The sequence below is a fragment of the Hyaena hyaena genome, unplaced genomic scaffold, assembly GCF_003009895.1.
Source record: "Hyaena hyaena isolate Hyena2069 unplaced genomic scaffold, ASM300989v1 scaffold_54, whole genome shotgun sequence".
NCBI classification, from domain to species: domain Eukaryota; kingdom Metazoa; phylum Chordata; class Mammalia; order Carnivora; family Hyaenidae; genus Hyaena; species Hyaena hyaena.
In genome coordinates, this window is record NW_024080685.1 from 1,663,103 (window position 1) to 1,684,546 (window position 21,444).

Consider the following 21,444-nt stretch of genomic DNA (forward strand, 5'->3'; position numbering starts at 1 on the left):
TGCTGATCTGACTGAGGTCTGTAAGTCACCTCCTAGTTAAAAAATTCCATATCACTTGATTATGGTCTTACCAAACTGTTCTATCTTCAAATATGTTTTGTGTCTTTAAGAGGAATCATGATTGTACTTCATACTATGTATATATATTTAAATGAACGATTAATGAAAATTGTTCCCAATTATTTAAAAAAAAAAAGAAAACTGTTTTGCAGAGGCAGACATTCCCTGATGTGTCATGACGGAGTCATTGTCAAAAACTAATGGCTAGAAAATTGAGTAAACATAGAAGCAATAAAGAAAAGATTTCTTCACGCCATGTGAAATCAGCACCTAGAAGAGCATCTGCCATGGAAAATTTTGGGATAAGCACAAGGGTTTTTTTCATGACGATATCTCATGCTTGCAAGGCATCAGCTATAGAGTGAAAAAATTCCTCCCCACATATCAATGCCACAGAGTTGATGTTGCACCATGACCCCATTCTCCCCGATGCGTTCCTACCCCTCCTTCTTCTGAGCACAAAGCGCAACACTATATTTGATGAAACAGGACATTAATCAGGACTCATAAAATTCTTCTTCCTGTCACTCCTTGCAAGTATCCAACAGCATCCCTGTGCAAAATAAGGAAACATTTCCAGTTGACACCCAGTTCTTTCGAATTTTGCTCCGATTTTTCAGACACGAGAGCTATTCCTTTTCCAGAGACAATTTGGAAAACAAAAGCCATCATGTAGCCAGTGGTCCCTTTTCCAAATTCTAATTTACCAAACTTGGGATCGCTCTCAATGCTCCATAAGCTAATCTATTGCCAGGACCATCTTTCTTGGTTCCACTAGTTCTTGTACCAAAGACCAGTGAAGTGAGAAGTCACTTACTGCTCTTTTCTTGGTAGATTCAGAAGCTAGATTTAGGAACCCCAAATCCTATCTCTACCCCACTGTTCATTAATTCATTTAAGTCATGAATACTGACCAAGTACTATCATCCTCTGCATCAGCATTTATGTACAATAATAAGTATTTTTAAAACATGAGAGCTCGGTGCTAGGCACTGTGGTAAACACTTTCATTATCTTCCTATGAGTTAGATACTATTATTATCCTTGTTTTACATATGAGGAAACTGAGGGAAATTAAAAATCCTTGTCCAAGGATTCACATGCAGACAGCCTAAATGCAAAACCCATGAGCTTTACCCCTGAAGGAAGGATGACACAGTTGATTCCAACATGAGAGTTCTGGACCTCACCAGGCCCTGCTTGGGGTGAGAAAGAAAAAGGCCAAAACAAACAAACAAATAAAAAACAGGCCAAAAGAGGAAAGGAATAATAATAAGAAAAAAAATAAAAACATAGAAAGGTAAGGAACTATCATCATCCAGCCGATCCCATTTTCTATTCAAATATGTTTTCATTATTGTTAAATTGAATCACTTCTTAGGCCCTACAGGGGAATACAAGAGAAAGTAAAATAACTTATGTATTCATAGAGATCGGAACCTAAGACTTACAAACAAGAAAAACAAACATACAGAGTAGTTTCACCACATGTGAAGTACCAGGTCTAGAATTCAATGAGCCTAGGGGGAAGAAAAAGAAATCAGCTATAAAAGATCAGAGTGAAAAGAGATCCCCATAGGCTCAAGGAGCCCAGGCCCTTCTGGGGAAACAGGAAGGTGAGAAGCCCTTGACTTGCTCCAGTAAAAGGCAGTCAGTGCCCCAAACTGAGACCCCATCAGCAAAGGCAGGAAAGTTAGTGTAAGCAAAGGCATAGAGAGTTTTCCAGCCCAGCAGCGGTGATACCAATTTTCTGGTGTACTAGGGAGCTGAGTTTGAAAAGACTGGTTTGGTCCACGCGGAGGCAGGCCTGTGACGTCACGCAAAGATTCTGTAGAAGGAAGTGAGACGGTTGAGGCAAAATTTGGTGAAGCAAAATCAAAAGCAGCAGGCTGATGGACGGCCAACGGGACAGAGAACAAATAATCTAGGGTTTCTGTTCAAGGCTAGACTTAGAAGCTATAAACGCCGGTACCATGCTGGAAGCAGAGCTTCTGGGAAGGGGGTGTAGACACGAAAGGCCCTTCCGGCAGGGCAGTGGTGAATGCGGGCTCTTGAGCCACTGACAACCTCAAGTGTGACCGCAAGTCACTGGTGCAGGGCTCTCCAAAAGCGCCCACTGGACCAGCGCCAGCCTTGGCTGGAAAACTGACTTTGATTCAAGTTAGGCCTGTCACCCAGAGAGGCTAAAGCCACCCACTCCTGGGCAGGTGACCCCACAGAGCAAACCGATCCATCTGGTCCATGCTCCCACCTCCTCCCGCAGGAGATGGAGACGGAGATGGAAAAGTTTGGGGAGTCGCCCCAGCTAACCAGAAGGGCTTTTTTATTTATTTATTTTTTTTTTTTTTTTTTATTCCTCAAACACTCTCAGGTGTTCAGAAAGGGAGGATGACACGATGACATCCGGACAGTCTCCGGCCACTCCTCCCCCGGGGCCTATTATGAAACTCTGGGCTCTTTGTACCTCACCCCGCTAGTGTGTCCGCCGGCCGGAGGCCCCTCCCCGCAACTATAAAGGTGGCAGCACCGGCCGGTCGAGCTCACTTGCTGGACAGACCGGGCGGCAGAGGGACGCGGCCGAGGCGTGACCCCTCCGGCTCCCCGACGCGCTCCAGCCGCAGCCGCGCGCCCTCCCCCCGCGCCCTCCCCGCGCCCTCCCCGCGCCCGGCCGCTGCTCCCCGCGGGAAGGAGGATGGGCGCGCGACGCGCGGGCCGCGTCCCCGCGCTGCTGCTGTGCCTGGGTAAGCCCCCCCCCGCCCCGCCCGCAGTGCTCGGTGAAGCCGGGGGCACTCCCCCGCACCCAAGGGTACCCCGTTTAACGCGGTGTCGGTTGTTCCGCGAGCGCGTCATGCCCTCAAGCCGGGGACCGCGTGCGGTCGGATGCGAGAGCGGGGGATCGGTGTTAAAAACGCCTCTCATCGATGAATTAACTATTGCCATATACGTCGTGCATGAATCAATGCAGCTCCGTAACAGGAGGCATAAAACGTAGAAAAGTGTTTTCTGTTGTTTTTGTTTTTGTTTTTTCTTCAGAAACGTTGCCAGTTCTAGAAATCCAGAGACCGGGAAGCACTGTTAACATTTGAGGTTTTCTTCTTTCCTGTTGGGGGTGGAGGGGTGTGGGGGGGACAGGGGCAAAGGGCGGGAGTACAGACGAGACCCCAGCAAAGAGACCTTTGGGAAAGGAACGCTTTTCCTTCTGTCTTGCCCTCCGTTTTCTCAGTCGTGTCTGGTTAAGTTTCCTGGCGCGCTGGCGCGCAGGTGGCTCTTTGCTGGAGCTCCAGGTACCACGGAACGAAAACGCTGTTCTGGCGTCGGAGGAGCTGGAGGGACATGGGCGGGTCCTGGGGCTGTGTCCGGCCCTTGGACCCCCCCCCCCCCACCACCACACACACACCTGAGGCTTCCGATTCCCCGCGGCCCCGAGCCCGAGCGGAGACGCTCAGGCAACAGCTCTTGCTGTTTATTGCACCCCATAGCCCGAAATTGCCCAGTTGTATTTTAATGCCTGTCTTTCTATTTGAGATGATTTAGTTCTTGGGGACAGGAGGAGGAGTTCTTGTAAACTCTCTGGTTTGAAAAAATATATATTGTTTCTCTCTAATTCCTTAAATTTCAAGAGGGATTTGGAGGTGTATAGGAAAATCTGAATAAGGAAATAAAAGTTGCCAGTCTCACATTCCTTCTGGGGTTGCAATGGGGCAAATTCCCCTAACAAATTAACTCTACCTATGCAGGATGTGACAGTTAAATTATTATTTCGACACGCCTTATCTCAGGGCTTGGGAGACATAATGACACCCAACTATGCATAGTTGCAACTTACTTGTCCAAGTTGAGGAACAGAAGTACAAACAGTATCTGTGGTTTCTGCCAAAACTGTGCTAAGAGTGACTTGCTAGAAGATTCTCAGTAAATGGTGTGGTTTTGCTATCTTTGCTTTGAAGGGTCTGTGAAAAGAATATAGTTGGAAAGGTGACAGTCTTCCTAGAGTTACAAATGAACCTAGAGGTCAAAATGTCTCAGTGCTTTTTTTTTTTTTTTTTCCGCTTCCACCTGTAGGGCTGCATGGGAACAATGCAAGTGTCTGTTCTGGGCCACTCATTGACTATTCTAATTTGAGGCAGCAAGAGCCTATGAATAACCTGGTGACTACCCACCTAGAGAGTGTGTTGTGTGTGTTTTTGTTGTCATGAAAGTGTTTAACTCCTTTATTGCATTACTTAATTATAGTTCACCTATTTCATCAGCCACCAAGCCCATTTCCAAATGAGCTAGGTCAGTTTCTGTTTTCCCAGTTTGTTTAGATATTTCCCTGCCACGAGGAAAGTTCCTGTTTGAAGTTCTCTGTCATATCTCTATACTCTAATCAGGCATGCAAGTCCAATAGTCTTATTCTAAAGCATATGCAAGAAAAAAGACAAGGCCACCTGGTATTTTTGACATTGCCTCCCCACCCCCAACAAAAGATTACCTAGAAATACTTTTCCCAAAGGGCTATTCTTCCAAAGAACAGTTCAGACTTCAGCAAATATTTTCTTCCTGCTTTTCTGTGGAATGTATGTCTACGTCTGTGGCAAAAATATAGATGCCTTCAGTTTCATCCTCTTATCTCCAACACATGCAGATTTAAACTGCTACACATTCACACAATCAATTGGTTACTTTTACATTTTATAAATATTTGACATCATGTTCTTGCTTTAGATACTGGGAAAGTATGACCCGAGTTTTTGTAGAAAAGCAAGGCTAAACTGAGGAAGGTCACATCTGGATTTGCTAGCACTTTGAGCTCATGGAATACTAAGTAAATGGCTGAGATTCCCCAGACTAGAGAACACATTTATCTGTAATCTGCAGTTTGAGGGCTGAAATATCATTTCTAATCTTGTGACTGGCCCAGAACAAAGAGGAGACATTTTTACCTTGAGTTCTGCAGCTAATGTTAGAAAGACTCTTAATCTAAAATCCAACAATTTCATTGATACCCAGATGGGCTTTTGAGCATGTTCCTGAATGCCACCTCCAAGAAGGCTTAGTCCTACTTCATTGCACAACGACAGAGGATTGAGCAGGATACGCATTCTTTCCTGAAAATATGAGAAGCGCAGGTCTCAGTGAGACATTGGCTGTCTCGGATCTTTCCTGTTGACCCTGAGAGTTTATGGTCTGCCTGAGCATTGGCACTACCTGCCTTCCTTCATCGTCTTCCTATATAAACAATCTGGGTAGTTGGGGTGTGTAGTTCAGCACCGGGGCCCAAATCCAGGAGTTGGGAAAGATGCAGACAGTTACCAAATGCCACCTGTGAGCTAACCACCTTGAGTATTAAGTGCTTTGTACATAATCATCTCATTTATTCCTCAAAATCACTGTATGAGGTAGGTGTGAATAGCCCTGTGACAAATGAAGATACTAACCCTAAGTAAAGTCAAATACTTTACAAGGACTAAGAGATAGTAAATGGCATGATCTTACGGGAGCAATGTGTGAGGAGCCAGAGGGTCTCAGGATTATCAGGAGCATAATAAAAATCACAGGTTCTAATAAAGATGTTTCAGAGTAGTCTGGAGGCTGCCCCGAGGCTTAGAACCCGTTATGGGGACAAGCATATGTACAAAAATGGTATCTTTATGGTATCACTCAAAATCAAGCACAGAAAACATGTGACTATTTTCTCAAGCTGTGCTAAAATATGTTGAATTTTTACTTATCCTAACTTCAGCATTTTTAATTAATGCAATTCCTAGCAAATGACTTTTATTCCCAAGAAGTCATTACATCAATCAACTGAGGCCTTATTTCTGCATTTACCTAGATATATATTAAGGAAATCAATCAGGGAGAAAGGTACCTATGTCTTTTTCATTCCCAGTATCTTTTTATATTATTGTGAATTTAATATAATATCAATAAGGAACGAAGTTGGAATCTCATTTATAGCACATCTCTGTTAACAGTGAGAAAATAAACACACTTCCTTGGAAGCAAAAAGTAGAGTGCTCACCTAGTTGTTTGGAAAAAATGAACTTGAATGCCTTCTGTCCTTTTTTGCCCAAGAATCTTCCATTGCCTAGTTAATGATCAGCTAAGAGATGCAAATGACATGTGAGAAATCCTCTTCAAAGAGACTTAAGTTAAGGTGTGGTTTCCACACTGTCGGTCCTCACACCAAGTACTGGCCTATGCAAATTGTCTAAGGAATATGGCTGTGACTGCCAGTCGGACCATTCCTTTGGAAGACCATGGGAAGACTCCCCACAGCTGTAATAGGAGCGATTCTTAGGGAGGACGATCCTCGTAGTCATCACCTTGGGATGGCAATTCTGGAAGCTTTGAAAAAAATAAAATAATGTAGCAAACCCAGTGTCCTCTGGTGATACAGTGTATGTGAAAGTGGGTGTCTATTTATAGGGCAAACAGAGATTCAGTGACATTCTAAGTTCAAGTCATGATTTCATTAACTAGGCTACTATTTGTAATACGAAAGATGATTTTACAATTGCCCTGGAAAAAAAGTTAACTCTTAATTTCTTAGGTCAAAACCCTGAATTTTAAATTCAAGGCACGAAAGTGAGTTAAATGTAACTCCTTCTTCTTATTTTTAAATGTTTTTATTTATTTATTTCTGAGAGAGAGAGAGAGAGTCAGCATGAGCAGGGGACGGTCAGAGAGAGAGAGGGAGATACAGAACCTGAAACAGGCTCCAGGTTCTGAGCTTGCTGTCAGCACAGAGCCCGACTGATGCGGGGCTCAAACCCACAAACCCTGAGATCATGACCTGAATCAAAGGTGGACCCTTAACCAACTGAGCCACCCAGGTGCCCCAAATGTAACTCCTTCTGAATGTCCTCAGGGACAGGGAAAAAGCCCCCCTCTCTCATATTTACATATAAACACACACATGTTTACATATGTCAAATGTGACAGTTTTGGGTCAAGAGACATTGTGTGTAGAAGACAATTTCCATACCCCTGTTCCTTTATTTCATACTTTCAGAAAGATTTATTCCTCTCTGAGTCTGTAAAATGGAGATCATAGATAGCTATGTCGTCAGGTAATTGTATACAGATTTAATAAATATGATGGTATTATAAAACAATAAAAAGCACTTTTAAAATTAGAGCTATTATCACCATCAAGTACTTTCTTAGAAAAAGCCTCAATGCATTCTTACAATAACTCCCTTTAGGCCACGAAATGTATTATTATTGCCATTTTTCACATGAGAAAACAGACTTAAAAAGAAGTGAGTAACCCAGGATGTAAGGTTCCATGCACGAATATGCTGTGCCCTCTACTGTGTCCCCCACTCACATTTCACTTTTGGTGACAGCTTTACTCATCCTTTAAGACTGAAAAGAAGTGAGGCACCTGGGTGGCTTGGTCCGTAAAGCCTCCAACTCTTGATTTGGGCTCAGGTCACGATCTCACTGTTCGTGCACCACATCGGGTCCATGCTTGGCCGCACGGGATCTGCTTAGACTTCTCTCTCCCCCCCCCCCATCTCTGCCCCTCCCTTGCTCATCTTCTCTCTTTCTCTCTCAAAATAAGTAAATAAACTTAAAAAAAAAAAAAGACCGAAGAGAAGTATCAAATGTCCTCAGTTACCCACCTCCTCCTTTCTCCCACCACTCCAAAATAACGTGCAACCTGCCTCTACTTCCTTTGCAACATTCCCAACCCTGGCCCTGCCCTTTTCTTAATTTTTTTTTTAATTTTTATTTATTTCTAGGAGAGAGAGAGATAGCGTGAACAGGGGTGGGTCAGAGAGAGAGGGAGACACAGAATCTGAAACAGGCTCCAGGCTCTGAGCTGGCAGTCAGCACAGAGCCCGACGCGGGGCCCGAACCCACGAACCGCGAGATCATGACCTAAGCGAAAGTCGGACGCTTAACCGACTAAGCCACCCAGGCGCCCCTGGCCCTGCCCTTTTCAAGCCCCATCGGAAGTGTGTCAGCCCCGAGTCCCCTTACCGGTGCCGTGTTCCTCTGTGACTGACTCATATTCAACACTCAACACAGCTTTGTTGGAGGGATGATTAGGATGGTACTTTATTCAAAGTTCTCACTAGGTGTTGACTTCAAAGCTGTCTTTTGAAAATGTGTCTGTCAGCAAAATATTTGGAGATGATGCAATAGTTTGTGAAAATTCAATTTGCTTAATAATAAAGCTTAAAATTTTTTTCCTCCCTTTTTTTCCCCCTCATTGCTGTCACTTAATATAGTCTGTGTTCACTGATGGTATACCTAATAAAATTTAAGTATATCTGCACTGTGTTGTGTGTGTGTGTGTGTGTGTGTGTGTGTGTGTGAGAGAGAGAGAGAGAGAGAGAGAACGAGAAGGGGGTACTGAGCAGTGATATGACTGGATGATGGGTAGCTAGTAAGAGAAAGAGAAGTATTGTTTTAGAAATGAAAGGAACCTTAGAGGAATCTATAAATTCCATCTCCCCCCACCCCCTCCCCAGTCCATTCCACACCTTAGGTCTCTGTTTTCAGAGATAAGGAAACTCAGCTGCAGGAGCTGCAGGGGGATAAAAGTATTATCTGAGCCAGAGGTGGACTCCATACCTAACAGGTCTAGTGCAGGGCTTTTTTCCAGCCTTGGCTCTATTTACATTTTGGATTAGTTAATTCTTTGTTGTGGGCTCTCCTATGCACTGCAGGGTGTTTAGCCGCAACTCTGGTGTCTGTCCACTAGATGTCAGTAGCACTTACGCAGTTGTGACCAAAATGTCTCCAGACTGCCAAATGTTCCGCAGTTGACAATATTATTCCAGGTTGTGACCACAAGCTTAATGTATTGTCCACTGCTCCAACACATTGCCACTCATAATTCACAGTTTGAACCGGTGCTTGAGTCGCCAAGACAAGTAAAATTAATATTAATAGTGGGTGCAAATACAAAATCAATGCTAGTGTTAAATAAAAAATCAACTGAACAGTTTGTTTTGCTGATTTAGCACCAGTTGCCCTGAATAAAGATGAGCCTTATTATGCTGGAGGCATTCATTCGTCATAATTTAATGACTTTCTACAATCACTGTGTCCCTGACCAGCCCATGCCTCCTTTTAACACTCAGTGCTCTCTTGGGTCCCACAACACTGAACTGACTTTTTTCTCCAGTTTCCTTGGCCATTTCTCTCCATTTATCATCATCCATTTCCCAAAGTTCTATTATTTCCCATTCCATAACTATTTACCCTGGAGCATCTGAATCACTCCTATGCCTTTAAAGGTCATATTTCCACATGTGACTTTCAAATAGACTCCATAAATCCATTCTTATTCTTTGATTTAAGAACTATATTCCCAGGGCACACGGGTGGCTCAGTCAGCTGAGCATCGGACTCTGACTTTTGATTTCGGCTCAGGTCATGATCTCGCTGTCTCTCTCTCTGTCCCTCTCTTGCTCACATATACTCTCTCTCTCTCAAAATAAATAAATAAACTTAAAAAAAGAACTGTATTCCCAAATGCCTGATAAATAAAAACAGATAATATAAGAAATACAATCTCAAATTCCTTTACTCACTCTCTCTTCCCTTCATGTCACCATAAACAGTCGTTCTGTCCATGTTTTCTATTCTTTTAATGGCATCACCATCCTTGGTATTTTCAGAAACTCGGCATCACGTCTCACTTCTCCCTTTTCCGCTCCACCCCCAGGTCTCTAACCTATTAACTCTGTTGAGGATAGAAACTATGTCTTTTGCATTAATTTTCCTTTCAGCATCTCATTCAATCTCTTGCATATAGAAAAATCTCAATATTTATTGAATATAATTTGACATACATGGTTACTAAGAGTAAGTGTGGCTAAGCTACCCCCTTCATTTCCATTTATTAAGTATAACTAAGCCCTTTCCACCCTCCTGTCTCACTACAGATGCAAATGGGCTTCTCACTGAAGTTGAAGTCCCCAAAGTTAACCAAAAAAATATTTTCACAAAATAAAATTTCTTAGCAGCTTATACCACATGCTAGTTATATGACACAAGTTCTCTGAATGAAGTGTAATTAAATTTGAGGCTTTAAAAATTACCTTTTATGTATTTATTGTCTCTTTTTTTGAAGCTCAGTGATTAAAATTCTATCTTTTTGCAAATCCATTTTTGGCAGTAGGCATCTATAAAGAATGAATGATATGAGAGTCAATATGCTTCTAAAAATACCATTAAGTATTCAGAGCTTCAGGCCAAAATATGGCCATAATGAAAAGAAGGCGAGTGGCAAACATTTATAGTACAGACTGTTGTTCCTTTAGGAGATCTTTCCTTTGAAACAGTAATGTGATAGTAATTTAAATTCCTGAATTGGATCAGTAGGGATAGGTGTGAGAAGTAAGATAGAAGGGAGTGAGGGTAGAGAGATTTATAAAAATACTCCCCAACTAACAACCTAAAGAAAAAAAATGCTTTCCATAGGAGATTTGAAATAGTCTAGAGATGAAACTTTGGCTTTTAGGGAATGCAAGTCCCATATTTAGAGCTCCTCATCACAAAATTCCAAACAGCCAGATTAATATAAATTGTACCCTTTCCACAAGAGTTGATATGCATTCTCCTGCATTATGAGAATACTTCCGTTCTGAATAAGATATGTATCTTTAGATCCATTTTTAGGGCAAAATAAATTATACCTTCATATTTTAACTCACTGATTCTCAATTGAATAGCTCTAAGTACAGTATTGTACAATGACTAAAACCTATGAGCACATTGAATTATGACTTATGAATTACTACTAGAGTTGAAGAGTATTATTTCATGCCTATGAATTAAAAAGCATGGCCTAATAAATCTTTTCTTGCCATTTGACAAGGAAGATCCTATGGCTACCTTTTAAGACTCGAAATGAAAAGAAATACTAATTTGAGGCACTTGGGAGGCTCAGTCGCTTAAGTTCCTGACTCTTGGTTTTGGCTCAGGTCATGAACTCATAGTTCGTGAGATCGAGCCCCACATTGGGCTCTGTGCTAACAGCATGGAGCCTTCTTGGGATTCTCTCTCGGTCTCCCTCTCTCTGCCCCTCCTCTGCTCACATTCCCTCTCAAATAAATAAACTTAAAACAATTACTTATTTGCAACCTGTTATTATACCATATCAACTTCTGATTTCATCTTGCTTCATTTGAACAGTTATAGTTGGTTTTTACATTTACTTTTTAATGAAGCTTCATTCTAAGGTTAGCACTGAAAAGCTGTAGGAAGAGAATGATTGCTGGGAAAAGGCAAGGTTTATATTCTCTCTCTCTCTCTCTCTATGTAGTTCTTGGAAAAGGAGACTATTACTAAAAAATACTGACAGAGTTCTCTTCAGGAGCTGATGTGATGAAGAGTTTATATAGTTATTTTACCAAGGTGAAGCAAGACCTTATCTAATAGTGAACTTTAATTTTAAACCAGAAGGCATCTGGAAATGGTGAAGGCATATTCACTCCTTGAAATTATACAAGACCTAACAAGCCTACTATGTTACAGACAAATCCCAAAATTATAGACAGACTGCCATGGAAGAAGAGAGAAAACTAACAGTCCCTGAACAGGATGGGCATGTGACCACACCAAAAGTATGAACAAAGCGGATTTTGATACCTGCGTGGGATGGGCAAATATTATGATTCACTATGAGTTTACTGTTCTGGTCTAAATATTCTGAAAGGTAAATTGGGAAAATAAGATGATTTCTTTCATTCTGCAACCTACCTCATTTTATTTGGGGTCATTTTTCTTTGCTCCATTGCTCTTCAGGAAAGCCATTCTATCCTAAAGAATTGCCATTGACTTTGCAGAATCGGCTTGGTAGAAAATCCCCAAATCCCAGCCTCCTTCTAGATGAGCCCCTCAGTGTAGCCGTAAAGAAGCAAGGTGAAAGAAACCCTATGCAATAAGAAGGACATTTTCTACATCTGGCATTCGTCCTGACTGTTGGGCAAGCACTTCTTAGCGCCTCAGGGCCCATGGCATTTCGTGCTACCCCCATTCGGCTGATGATCGTCAAGCCTCTCCCACGCACAGTGCCCCAATATTGTGAAAGGATGTAGGCTCGGCCCTGACTCACAGAGTCTAGGTGATTTGTATCCTGTGAGTCACCTGTGCCACTTCCTGCTGGCACATTTGAGATTTCATTGAAACACAGCCTCTGAAAGGTGAAGGTACAGAGATGAATAGGTGTGCATCAAATTCCTAAAACTCATTTGGAAATTTGACAGAAATAATGGCCTCTAAAGGAAATTTGACTTTTATTGCGTTTCTTGAAACAGGGTGCCAACAGCCAATTGTGAGGTTACAGATCGTCTACGCCAGACCACCTTGCACACAATTCCTCTATACTTTAGTTATCAATGTTCAGCTTGCCGCCAGATCTGTTTTCTGAACACAGTGATACCATCCAAAATCCCTAATATCCCAGTGAATTATTTTCTTAGCAGAAACCTAGGGTCAAGAATCAAAAACTCAAATACGATATTTGCAGTCGAATCATAGACCTTCATTGCTCAAATGACACTAAAGGCAGGGAAAAATCCTATAAGATTAAGAAAATGTATGTCTGTGACTTTAACGTCTACTCCTTACCTGTCTGACTTTAAAGTCAGGAGCAGGGTTTCCTAAGGGTGACAAGGTGGTAGATATCAGAATTCTCCACCGGTTCACTTTTTCAATATTTTGATCAGCTCCACCTACTCTACTTGAGTTTGCCAGGGCCTGGAGCAGAGACAAACCTGACAGAAGCTCGAGAATCATTCTTTTAAAGCAACAGAGCTGTACAGAGGGACACAAGCTTTAGAACCAGTCTTACTATTTTATTGGCTATGTACATCCATGACGGAACTGCAGTCTTTCACTTGGGAAAAGCATTTAAAATTAGCTATCAGTTCAACTGGAGGAGACCCGGATGTTGAATTCATGTAGCTAGAGCTGGTCTCACAGAAACCATCGCGAGCAATGAACTATGTCCAAGGGAGCGTCACAGGCTAGGAGAGTCCAGTTTTGTGGAGACAACGCCCTGCACCGAACATTCTTTAATTCACAAAGACAAATATTGCACCTGTGGCCTGACCAGGTGGAACAAAATTTCTAGCAGTGGAAAAACTAACAACTACTAAAAACCTTAAAAAACAAAAAAAGACTAAGAAGCAAGACCCCAAAAACAATTTGCTGCACTCTGTCATAGTTGCAGATTGCAGTTGTAAGCAGACCCAAACAGGAAAGGCTAGGCTCTAGAGAAATGAGCTTCAAATGTGTGTGTGCACAGCGGATGGTGCTGACGGGAGAATTTCTTGGTAGGAGCATAGGTTAAGGTTTTCTCCAAAGCCTTCCTCACATGAAGAAGCACGTAGGAATAGAGACACCACGAATGTAAAAACACACAGCTAGAGCTCCTATTTGTGCTGAGCGGACCGTATAAGTTAAAGGGTTTAATTCTTTGATAGGAAAAATACGTGGCAGAATTATACTGACAAGTAGAGCCAAGCTGGCCTAGATGACAGCTCATTCTCCATAAAAAGCTATATAGACAGAGCCACCTGGGTTAAGCTTCTGGGTTAAGCTTAACCACCTGGGTTCAGTCGGTTAAGCTTCTGACTTCAGCTCAAGTCATGATCTCAGGGTTCTTGAGTTCCAGCCCCTCAGCACAGAGCCCGCTTTGGATCCTCTGTCCTGCCCACCCCACCCCCTGCTATTGCATTCTCTCTCTCCCCAAAAATAAATATTAAAAAAAGCTATGTGAAACAAGTTATTTTGTTCTCTTTCTGTTCAAATGACAGTGAAACCCAGACTTTAGGATTTTGTTGCTGCTGCTGCTGTTGTTGTTGTTGTTGTTATTTAAAAAAGATGGGGGTGCCTGGGTGGCTCAGTTGGTTAATCGTCCTACTTCAGCTCCAGTCATGATCTCATGATTCACCAGTTCGAGCCCGGCATCTGGCTGTGTGCTGACAGCTCAGAGCCTGTGACTTGCTTCAGATTCTGTCTCCTTCTCTTTCTGCCCCTCCCCTGCTCACACTCTGTCTCACTCTGTCCCTCAAAAATAAGTAAATGTAAAAAAAGAATTTTTAAGAAAGATGATTTTTTTCCCCTTTACCAACAACTGAGGCAGTTATTTATATTGTAGGAGAAATATGGGGTGAGAAGGAGATAGTTCTAAACTTTTCAAAAAAAGTATTGTTAAATAAATCATTGAAAGATTATGAGATTTGCTGTCCAAAGATAGATTCCTTACTCTTATTTTCCATGCTCACTATATAATTGGTCTTGGACAACACATTCAATTTAACTGCACTGACGTTGAAGTTTGGGGGGTTGCTGACTACTTCATAGGACTGTTCTAAGGGTTAAGTTTGAAACGTTATGAAATTAGAAACTATGATGCTGATGTGTAATGTAGTTTTTAGCACTCCAATAATATGCAGCATGCTTAACATATACACATCTCCTCTGACTGAGAAAAAAGTAAGATAAAACCTTTTATTACTTGGGTTCAACCATACTTTAAGATATCAAATACAAAGAGATTTGTAATCTTGTTATAGACCAGTAGAGGGCACTATGCACATATACAGCTAAAACTAGAGGCTAGATCCTGAGTATCATGGAACATTTGTGGGAGTCTCTGGTGTGTTAGGCATTCTGGAAAAAGATCGTTTAATTTAATTCACCCCCAAACTGTAAGATGGGGTAAATTGAGAGCCAGAGAAGCTAATTAATTTGTCCCAAATCACGTAAGTCGAGCTTTCCCCCCAAGACTGCCTTTCTAACATACTTTGTTGCCTCCTTATAGGATTAAAATACTCTGCCTCAGTTATATTTAACCTGGTTTGTCTGTGTGATGGCCATACTCCAGTATTATTAACCCTTTCTACGTTCTGTAATTTGGCCCATTAACAACATTGCTGTGTACCCTTGGGAAAGTTACTTAAACTCCTTATGTCTCAGTTTTATCAGCTGTTTAGTGGAGATAACAGTAGTATCTTCTTAAAAGAGCCACCGGGTGGATTAAATGAGATAATACAGATAAAGAAGACAAGAGCCACACCTGCATCTAAAACATGTTCAAGAGACGTTAAGTGTTGTCCACTAATGTATCACCACCATTAGAATTTATTATAAAGTTACTCATCTAGACTAGAAAGAGGGGTGAAGTGCAAATGCCTGACTGCTAAACAGAAGCAGTGAAACCCTCATCAGTAAACATCTGTGCAATGGAAAGGATTCTTCTTACGCTTTCCATGGAATTCAGAAACTACTTGAGTCATTTAGGAGCCTGTTTTCCGATAGTCACTTATCAAGTTGGGGCACACGAAATGCCTTGTTTAAACTTTCGCTGGGCTGACAGAAACTGGATTCTAGGGCTCTGTGGTTCACCTAGTGTGTCTGTTCATTCCCACATAAGGTATATTGTGACTTTACTTAGATTACATTTTATTAGTTCTAATCTACTTTTGTGCATAGTACTATGCAAAGAGTAAGCTAGACACTTAAATCAACAAAGGAACATATCTATGGTTGAGAGTCCTGTTTAGCTGTTCCTGTAAATAGAAACTGATTGTTAGTTAAGCCTTTCTGTGTGTGTGATAGGTTCTCCCTTGGAGCATTGCTCCGACAACATCATGAAGCAAAAATAGTGGAAAGTCTCTACAATTTCAATTGCTAAGCTTCTTAGGAAATCGAATTTCAAAATCAGGTCTTTGACCTTTAGAACAGGGCAAATCTGAAACCAGAAGCCAAGGTTTTCATCCCCTAGACAGAGAGCCAGGGGCTCGATGATTGTCAATTATTCCCTGTTTGTACAAATTAGTTTCTCTGATGGTTTCCATGGGTCAAATTCTTGAACTCATTAAAACAACCTTGTAAGCAGTGGGGTTACATGAAAATCTGATCCAGGTTTCCTTCTTTGAAGCACTGTTTATATATTTGGTTTTCCCCCATTATTAGGTTGCCACCTTCTCCAAGCAGTTCTCGGCACTACAGTGATTCCTTCATGCATCCCAGGAGAATCTGAAGATAACTGTACAGCTTTAGGTGAGCCCGGCTTTGCTAGTGCTTCCCGGAGGATCACGCATTTTTAACAGAATGAACTCAAAGACTATGATTATGTGACAGTCTGGAGAAAAGGGTGGAAGGACAGCTGCTATGTTAACAAAATAATTTGGAGGGGGGGCTCCTGGGGAGCTCAGTCACTTGAGCATAGACTCTTGGTTTCAGCTCAGGTCATGATCTCCTGGTTCTTAGGATCCAGCCCTGAGTCAGGCTCTCTGCTGACAGCTCGGAGCCTACTTGGGATTCTCTCTCATCATCTGTTTCTGCCCTCCCTTTGCCCATGCACGTGCTCCCTCTCTCTCTCAAAAATAAATACACTTTTAAATAATAATACTAATATTTTTAGCACTTTATTTATGAACTAGTGATCTGGAAAAATGATATAAAAGAATAACTGATGGGAGAGGGACTGGCCATCTACTTCTGTAGAATGATAGGGTCTTAAAGAGAAAGGAAACAAAGAAAATCAGATGCCCTCTGGCCATTCCCTAGAACTCTGCTGGGAAACCATTGCTAGAGATTGGATGCCAGGCAAAGCAGGAGAATTTAACCTTGGTACACAGGAGATAATCAATATATTTTGTTGTTATTTTTTGTAAAAGGAATAAATGATGTCCTTGCAGTTATAACGTTCATTCAGAAAATACTTACAGCATACTTAATACATGCTAAGCACTATGCATAGGCATAGGAACACAGAGAGAAGTGATGTGCAGTCTATTTCCCTTGGGGACCCCTGAGGACTCTGGATGTGGTTCAAGAGAGCTCTACTTTAGAGTCAGTCTGGATATTGAGTCAAGGGTTATACTGAAGACCCAGGGTATTTCCCACAACAATTTCACCTTCACTTTTATCCTCCTTTGTGTTATGCCTCCACTATTTAGGTTTTTTTTTTTTTTTAAGTTTCTATTTAAATTTCAGTTAGTTGACATACAGTGTAATATCAGTTTCAGGTGTACAATATAGTGATTCAGTACTTCCATACAACACCTAGTGCTCATTACAAATGCACTCCTTAATCCCTATCAGCTATTTTACCCATCTCTCACCCACCTCCTATCAGTCTGTTCTGTATAGCTAAGAGTCTGTTTCTTGCTTTACCTCTCTCTCTCTCTTTTTTCCCGCTGCTCACTTGTTTTGTTTCTTAAATTTCACATGAGTGAAATCATATGTATTTGTCTTACTCTGACTGAGTGACTTCACTTAGCATAATACTCTAGCTCCATGTTTTGCAAATGGCAAGGTTTCATTCTTTTTCAAGGCTGAGTAATATTCCATTATATATAGATATATATATATCTCACATCTTCTTTACCCATTCATCAGTTAATGGACACTTGGGCTGTTTCCATAGTTCGGCTATTGTAGATAACACTGCTATAAACATTGGGACATATGCATCCCTTCAGAATAGTATTTTCATTTTCTTTTCTTCCTTCATCACTGGGCCTTTTAGAAACTTGATCTGCTTCTCTCCCCTTTTTTGTTATTGTTTGCTTGTTTATTTCTTTGAACAGGAGTATTACAATCATGATGCTATTGTTTGATTATTTCATAGGCATCCTTCACATTTTAGTAACTAAAACATCCTAAAATGAACTTACATATAGGTTGCAACACTACTTCTATTTTTTTAAAATTTTTTTAAATGTTTTATTTATTTCTAGGAGAGAAAGAGAGAGACAGAGTGAGCAGGGGAGGGTCAGAGAGAGAGGGAGTCACAGACTCTGAAACAGGCTCCAGGCTCTGAGCTGGCTGTCAGCACAGAGCCCAACGCGGGGCTCGAACCCACGAACCGCGAGATCATGACCTGAGCGAAAGTCGGATGTTTAACCGACTAAGCCACCCAGGCGCCCTGCAACACTACTTCTACAGGGGCTTCTGTTTTCATTGTTGTATTTGCTAGCTCCAGACATTAGTCTCAAAACTTTGGGCATGTACACCAAAACATACCTTCCTGGCTGAAAGCCATTATAAAATTTTACTCTCTTGAATTAATTAATGGTTTCAGTTTGCAATTGCTTTTGGAATAATAAATGCAGAATTATTTTGAGGTTTGAAAAAAAAATCAGACACACTTGGGCTAAGTGAGTAACTGAGGAGGATAATGATTTTTGTGTCCTAAGTTTGCCTTTTTTTTTCAAGATTATCTTTAGCAAATTAAATCTCCAGGTCTTATTTTGTTTGTGTAGTCTGTTGGGCCTTTTGCTTAGGGGTCAAATGTTCATTGGCCTAAGAAATGTGATAACTAGGGGCGCCCGGGTGGCTTAGTCGGTTAAGCGTCCGACTTTCGCTCAGGTCATGATCTCACGGTTCGTGGGTTCGAGCCCCACGTCGGGCTCTGTGCTGACTGCCAGCTCAGAGCCTGGAGCCTGTTTCAGAGTCTGTGTCTTCCTCTCTCTNTGACTGCCAGCTCAGAGCCTGGAGCCTGTTTCAGAGTCTGTGTCTTCCTCTCTCTCTGACCCTCCCCTGCTCACGCTGTCTCTCTCTCTCTCCTAGAAATAAATAAAACATTAAAAAAAAAAAAGAAATGTGATAACTAAAGGGACTTCCTAGTCCTGAGAATTCTCCTCGACTGATCGGCACCTGCCGTACTTTGCTATAGTAGCTCAGCAATGCCTAATATGAAAGGGTGATTCATGCTTCAAAGAAGGCAGCAGAATATATCCAACTTTCCATTTCTTTCACAGTTCAGACAGAGGACAATCCACGTGTGGCTCAAGTGTCAATAACAAAGTGTGGCTCTGACATGAATGGCTACTGTTTGCACGGACAGTGCATCTACCTGGTGGACATGAGTGAAAACTACTGCAGGTAATATGCCAAAAAAAAAAAGTTTTTTTTTTTGAACCTATAGTCTCTCTCTCTCTCTCTTTTTTAAAAAATTTTTTGACGTTGATATGTATTTCCAGGGGCTGTAGTTTATACATACTGTTAGCATGCAGTTATATGTGCTATTAGTAACTTTATAAAGCAAGTTTTTAAAAAATTCTGGAACAAACAGTAGCTCTCAAATTGTATCGATACTTCAGGGGTGCAGAGGGGGGTGAGCTTCGATGCCTCCTTCTCATATTGCCACGATATTGGTTCCGTCACTGAACCGCTATTTCAGCCCCTGTTTTAAGAATTGATTGCACTGATTTAGGGGCGCCTGGGTGGCTCAGTCGGTTAAGTGGCCGACTTCGGTTCAGGTCATGATCTCACAGTCTGTGGGTTTGAGTCCCACATCCAGCTCTGTGCTTACAGATAAGAGCCTGGAGCCTGCTTCGGATTCTGTGTCTCCCTCTCTCTGGCCCTCTCCCGTTCACACTCTGTCTCACCCCGCTCACACTCAGTCTCTCTCTCTCAAAAAATAAAATAAAGACATAAAAAAAAAAAGAATTGATTGCAATGATTTAGACAAAATGCACCTCAACTCTACAAAACTTACCAACCCCCCTTGCAGGTTGTCAGCCACCAGGTGGCTGGGCCAGCCTGTAACTTAGCAGCACAGGTAAGCCGAGAGCTGTGTAGAGCTCTCCTCTCAATGTTGGCCCTGCTCTGAGGCCAGTCTTTGAATTCCTTCTGACAACTTTTGTCAAACCTTATGGATTTTCTGCATCACAACGTGAGGTTAGTTCTTACAAAACTAATCTATAATCACAATTTCTTTTTTAAGTAACTAATCTTTTCTCCTATTTTCCTGTAGGTGTGAAGTGGGTTACACTGGGGTCCGATGCGAGCACTTCTTTTTAACCGTCCAACAGCCCTTAAGCAAAGAATATGTCGCTTTGACTGTGATTCTCATTATCTTGTTTCTCATCATTGTCGCCGGTTCCATATACTACTTCTGCAGATGGTAAGCCAGTGGTTTCCACACTCTGTGTCTACACATTATGTTTATATAATGCAGGCTTGCAAACTGGGTAAGACTATGGACAAAGCATTATTTAGAGGAATAAGATAGACTCTGCACTGATGACATATTTTTTTAAAAAATGATTTAATGTTTATTTCTGAGAGAGAGACCGAGAAGGAGAGGGAGAGACAGAGCATAAGCAGGGGAAGAGCAGAGAGAGAGAGGGAGACCCAGAATCTGAAGCAGGCTCCAGGCTTCGAGCTGTCAGCACAGAGCCCGACCTGGGGCTCAAATTCACAAACTGTGAGATAGTGACCTGAGTTGAAGTTGGATGAAGGAAGGAAGGGAAGAAAGGAAGGGAAGGAAGGAAGGGAAGGAAGGAAGGGAAGGAAGGAAGGGAAGGAAGGAAGGGAAGGAAGGAAGGGAAGGAAGGAAGGGAAGGAAGGAAGGGAAGGAAGGAAGGAAGGAAGGAAGGAAGGAAGGAAGGAAGGAAGGAAGGAAGGAAGAGACAGAGGAAGAGATTGAGAGAGAGAAGAGAAGGGAAAGAGAGAACTGAGAGAGAGACAGACATACAGAGAGACAGAGAATAAAACACCCAGGCTTAAATATGGTCACATGCTCTCCTGGAATTTGGTAATTTTCAGGACATGTTAAAGCCTCTGGAGAGTCCTTTCACTATGTTTCCCCATTTCCTCCCCAAATTGTTTGACCACGGACTACTACCCCTTTCTCCCTCTTTATTTCTCTTGCCCAGCCTAAACCTGTTGACCTTAGTCATTTTGGAAACACTATGCTGATGTTCCCCTTGAGTCCATATGTTGGTTCATTTTGTTAGGATACTTTGTTCTCCTTACTGTTAACCACAGTGCTAACAGTTTCCATTTCTGAATATTTCTAGGTACAGAAATCAAAAAAGTAAAGAACCAAAGAAGGAATACGAAAGGGTGACGTCAGGGGATCCAGCTTTGCCCCAAGTCTGAATGGTGCCGTCCAGCTATGGGCAGGGATGTGCAGCGCGCCTGGTTATGTTAATATTCCTATTTTATTAATAATATTTATGTTGGATCACATGTTAAGTCAACATGGTGCATTTTTAATATACTTGCAAAAGTTTTTTATTTTTGTTTTATTTTTGACAGACTATTTGCTAATGTATAATGTATACAAAATATATAATATAGAAAAAAGTCCTATTTTTGTAAGAAATAATTACCTGGGCCAAATGCTTTAGCTTCAAAGCTCATTTGCCAGTTACACAATGCTTAGGAGTGAGCGACGTCCCATTCGTCACTCAGGAAGGGTCAGCAAATGACAGAGTCCTGTTAAGCCTAAATATATGGTCAAATCAACTTAATACTTTCCTACTCCTCAAGTTGGCGATCATGGATTTGACTGATTCATAGTTTGCTAGATGGCTGTGTCATGAATTAGAACACTAATGCAATGGGAACTGGGGAGAAGCAATTGTAGATCATGTGCTGAACATTACACATGGGGGGCTGTCT

General features: G+C 41.8%; 1 protein-coding gene across 1 annotated transcript; it reads left to right on the forward strand.

Annotated features, from left to right (window-relative positions):
• Positions 1-2,749: 2,749 nt before the first annotated feature.
• EREG (epiregulin) lies at positions 2,750-21,073 on the forward strand. Its single transcript, XM_039230924.1, has 5 exons — positions 2,750-2,801; positions 15,997-16,083; positions 18,792-18,915; positions 19,790-19,939; positions 20,838-21,073. Exons 1-5 carry the CDS (start codon positions 2,753-2,755, stop codon positions 20,917-20,919), a joined length of 492 nt encoding a protein of 163 aa, XP_039086855.1. The 5' UTR covers positions 2,750-2,752; the 3' UTR covers positions 20,920-21,073.
• Positions 21,074-21,444: the final 371 nt, after the last annotated feature.

What these genes read in the sequence shown, in the direction of transcription:
- EREG (XM_039230924.1), top strand. Translation starts at nt 2,753, where the DNA reads ATGGGCGCGCGACGCGCGGGCCGCGTCCCCGCGCTGCTGCTGTGCCTG. An exon ending in ATGAGTGAAAACTACTGCAG is followed by an intron (nt 18,916 to 19,789) that starts GTAATATGCCAA and finishes ATTTTCCTGTAG; the next exon opens with GTGTGAAGTGGGTTACACTG. An exon ending in ATATACTACTTCTGCAGATG is followed by an intron (nt 19,940 to 20,837) that starts GTAAGCCAGTGG and finishes GAATATTTCTAG; the next exon opens with GTACAGAAATCAAAAAAGTA.